Genomic DNA, 2953 nt, shown 5'->3' with positions numbered 1-2953 from the left:
GAGGGACCCCCCCCCCCCCGCCCAGTGCACAAATTTTTGTGCACCGGGCCTCTAATACTTCAATAAAAAAATAAAAAGTAAAATAAGCCCTAGCAGGTTTGGCTCAGTAATTAGAACGTCCACCTGTGGACTGAACAATCTCGAGTTCTATTCTGGTCAAGGAGGGTACCTCGGTTGTAGGCTCCACCCCCACCCCCAGTTGGGGTGCATGCAGGAGGCAACTAGTTGATGTGTCTCTCTCACATTGATGTTTCTCTCTGTCTCACCCCCTCTCTTAAAAAAAAAAATCAATGGGAAAAATATCCTCAGGTGAGGATTAACAACAAAAAAAGTAAAACAAATGAGATAAAGACATCAATATCCTTTAAAAGCAACTTTCCAAAGGAGGCTCTGAACCTAAGAGAACCATAACAAATTCTTAAAATAACTATCTAGCTGACACAAGGAATGGTGGAGAGAAATTCTCAGTACCTCCTGAACATGATTCTACTACTGACCCCAGAGGCCTCACTGGGAAAGTGACTAATCAACCACTTTATCTGAAGGCCTTCATATTCAGAAAATACATATGCTGGTCTAAGAGGCACTAAGGGACCGAGCTCGGGTTTCCTTTCCACTTCATCTCATGCTGTTTTCACCCCTCTCTAGTCGAATGGGCCTTTTTGCTGCTCCTTGTACAAACCAGCTTCATTCCTACATCAGAATCTCAGCATTGCCTGGAATGCTTTCTCCAAAGCTCCCAGCTCATTCCTAGGTCTCTGCTCAAACCTCACCTCCTCAGAAAGGCTCTACTACCACGTGGCAAATTATTTTCAGAAGTTATAGGTAGGAAAAAGATTCTCTTCTCTCAAACTACTAACCTTAGGTATGTTAGAGTATAACAAGAGAACAGGGTTTCGTTTCTTCTCCTGGTGTTTCAAAGCAAGGAACCCCTGGCTCAATTTTGTGACCCACTGCCTCGTGTATCTTTAGCTTGGGCTCTCTTTATTATTTTGTATTATTTAACTCTTGACCTTTTACTTTCTCTTATGGCTTTATAGCCATTCACTTCACACAAACACAAAGTGCTTTTTTAAGTCAGTTAAATATATAAATACGACTTAAATCACTAGCAGTCAGCGCCTCGCACACATCAACTCCAAAAAAATATTGTTTTGAGGAATACACAAATGAGTCAATAATGAACAGTGGCAGGGCATATACACTCTGCACATCGCCTGGGACATAAGCATGGCAAGGATGACTGTCAAACGAAAAAAACGAATTAAATATCATCAAGCTTGGATTTCACTTCTTCGTCTAGTCGGGTGTCATTTAAAAAAAATAAATAAACCCTTCACGGTCAACTAGAGATGTCAACTACAGAAACAGACAACGTTTTTCTAAAGACCTGCGAGGGTGAAGAAACGGTCTAGGAATGGAAGGGGCAGGAACAGGGTCTTGGTTAGCAGAGGCACTAGAGAAGAGAGGAAGAGGAGGCTGACTCTGTGTGCACGAGGCTGGAACACCGCAGAAACAGCACACACGGCCCCAGAAAGGAAGACATGTGCTGGAGGAGGCGGGGTTCGCCGCCATCCCCAGAGGCGAGGAGAGGAGGCTGGGACGGGTTCTCTCACCTCTAAGGCCGCCTGGGGGTCCTCGTCAATCAGAGCATCTGAGAAGCTCCGGCAAAACCTGCCAAGAAAGCAACGACTTCAGCAGGGCGCGCTAACCCAGGGAAGGGGAACAGGGGATGAAAATAAGTAGCAAAAAGAAGAAAAAACACGTACGTTTGGGCTGTTGCAGGTCCAGCTGCAGCCGCCGCCATCTCTACTAGTCAATGTTGTGTTGCTGCAGCTGCTTCTACGGAGGTTACCAGCTCCGCCGCCGCCCGAGGGGGAAACTTCTGGAGAGACACCAACCGAGCTTCCGCTCTAAGTAGCCAACGAGCAGCCACGCTGCGTGCCGCGGAGGGAGCGGACCGGAGGGGAGGGAAGAAGGGGAGGGAGGCGAAAAGCAGGCGCGGGGCTCGCCGGGACCTTGGAGGACCTAGTCTCCCGGCCCAGCCCCCTTCTGGTGACCAGCACTCCTACTCCCCGCCCCTCGCAGCCACGGTAATGGAGGCCTCGGCTGGCCCTCTTACGCCACGCGCCCGCTCTCTGACAGATGCCTCTGGGGTGGTAGCTTAAAAGGACTTTGGTAATAAACTGTCATCGCTCGGGAACGTGTGGCGTTTGGGGACGTTTAAATGCCTGTTAATAACAAGCCACATCGAGCTCCATTGTCACAATTCACCACAGCTCTCCTGGTTACTGGAGACAGACTAGCCTTTCGTGCCCCGTGACGTCACTTGCTGTTATGTGAAAGTTCCCGGATGGCAGCGGGTCACTCCCAGGATCTTCGCGCTGGGAACCCTAAAGAAGTCGCCGGAAGTCGTTCTGCCCCGCAGAGGCTAGAGCGCTAGACAGACCGAAGTCTTTTGGTTCCGGTGTAGGGCCCCTGTTCCATTCCTCTGAACGCCACTGGCACAGGTTTCCTTCCCAGTTAGCTTCCCAGATTAAGAAGAAAACCCTGTTCCTGCGGAAGGCACTGAAAGGAAGAAGGTGGGCTGAAGTCTCAGTGCTGCTTGACTTTCCAACCTAGTCGGTTAGGCTCTCCCTCCCCGCTCTTTGTCGCTGGCAGATCAGGTAGAAGCTTCCAGCAAGTACTCCAGCCAGGGGTGGGAGGAGCAAGAGGGAATGGGAGTAAGCGGCTCAGCCAGTAGAGACAAAAAGTAAATGAACGTGAGTGTTAGTACACCCAAAATCTAAACTAAGCTCTGGGACTCAAAGATATTAATGCCCTCCACAAACTTAAACCAATGCTGTTCTAAGTGGTAAAATGAAAGAAGGGGAATAGTCATGTGATAGCAAGGTGGGTCACTTAGGGTAATATAAGGTATAGGAATGGATTCCTCAAAGATGTGGAAGCCTAT

At 48.9% G+C, this 2953-nt stretch overlaps 1 protein-coding gene across 1 annotated transcript in view; it reads right to left on the bottom strand.

Moving 5' to 3' along the window:
• The window catches only part of SUGT1 (SGT1 homolog, MIS12 kinetochore complex assembly cochaperone), a 75704-nt gene extending 73390 nt beyond the window's left edge, over positions 1 to 2314 (bottom strand). The window contains 2 exon segments of the mRNA XM_015572594.1: positions 1617 to 1674; positions 1770 to 2314. Coding sequence (XP_015428080.1) covers positions 1617 to 1674; positions 1770 to 1807 — 96 coding nt within the window. The 5' untranslated portion in view covers positions 1808 to 2314.
• Between the last annotated feature and the right edge of the window lie 639 nt (positions 2315 to 2953).

The sequence above is a fragment of the Myotis davidii genome, unplaced genomic scaffold (assembly GCF_000327345.1).
Source record: "Myotis davidii unplaced genomic scaffold, ASM32734v1 scaffold105, whole genome shotgun sequence".
NCBI classification, from domain to species: Eukaryota; Metazoa; Chordata; class Mammalia; order Chiroptera; family Vespertilionidae; genus Myotis; species Myotis davidii.
This window is presented reverse-complemented; position numbering and strand designations above follow the sequence as displayed.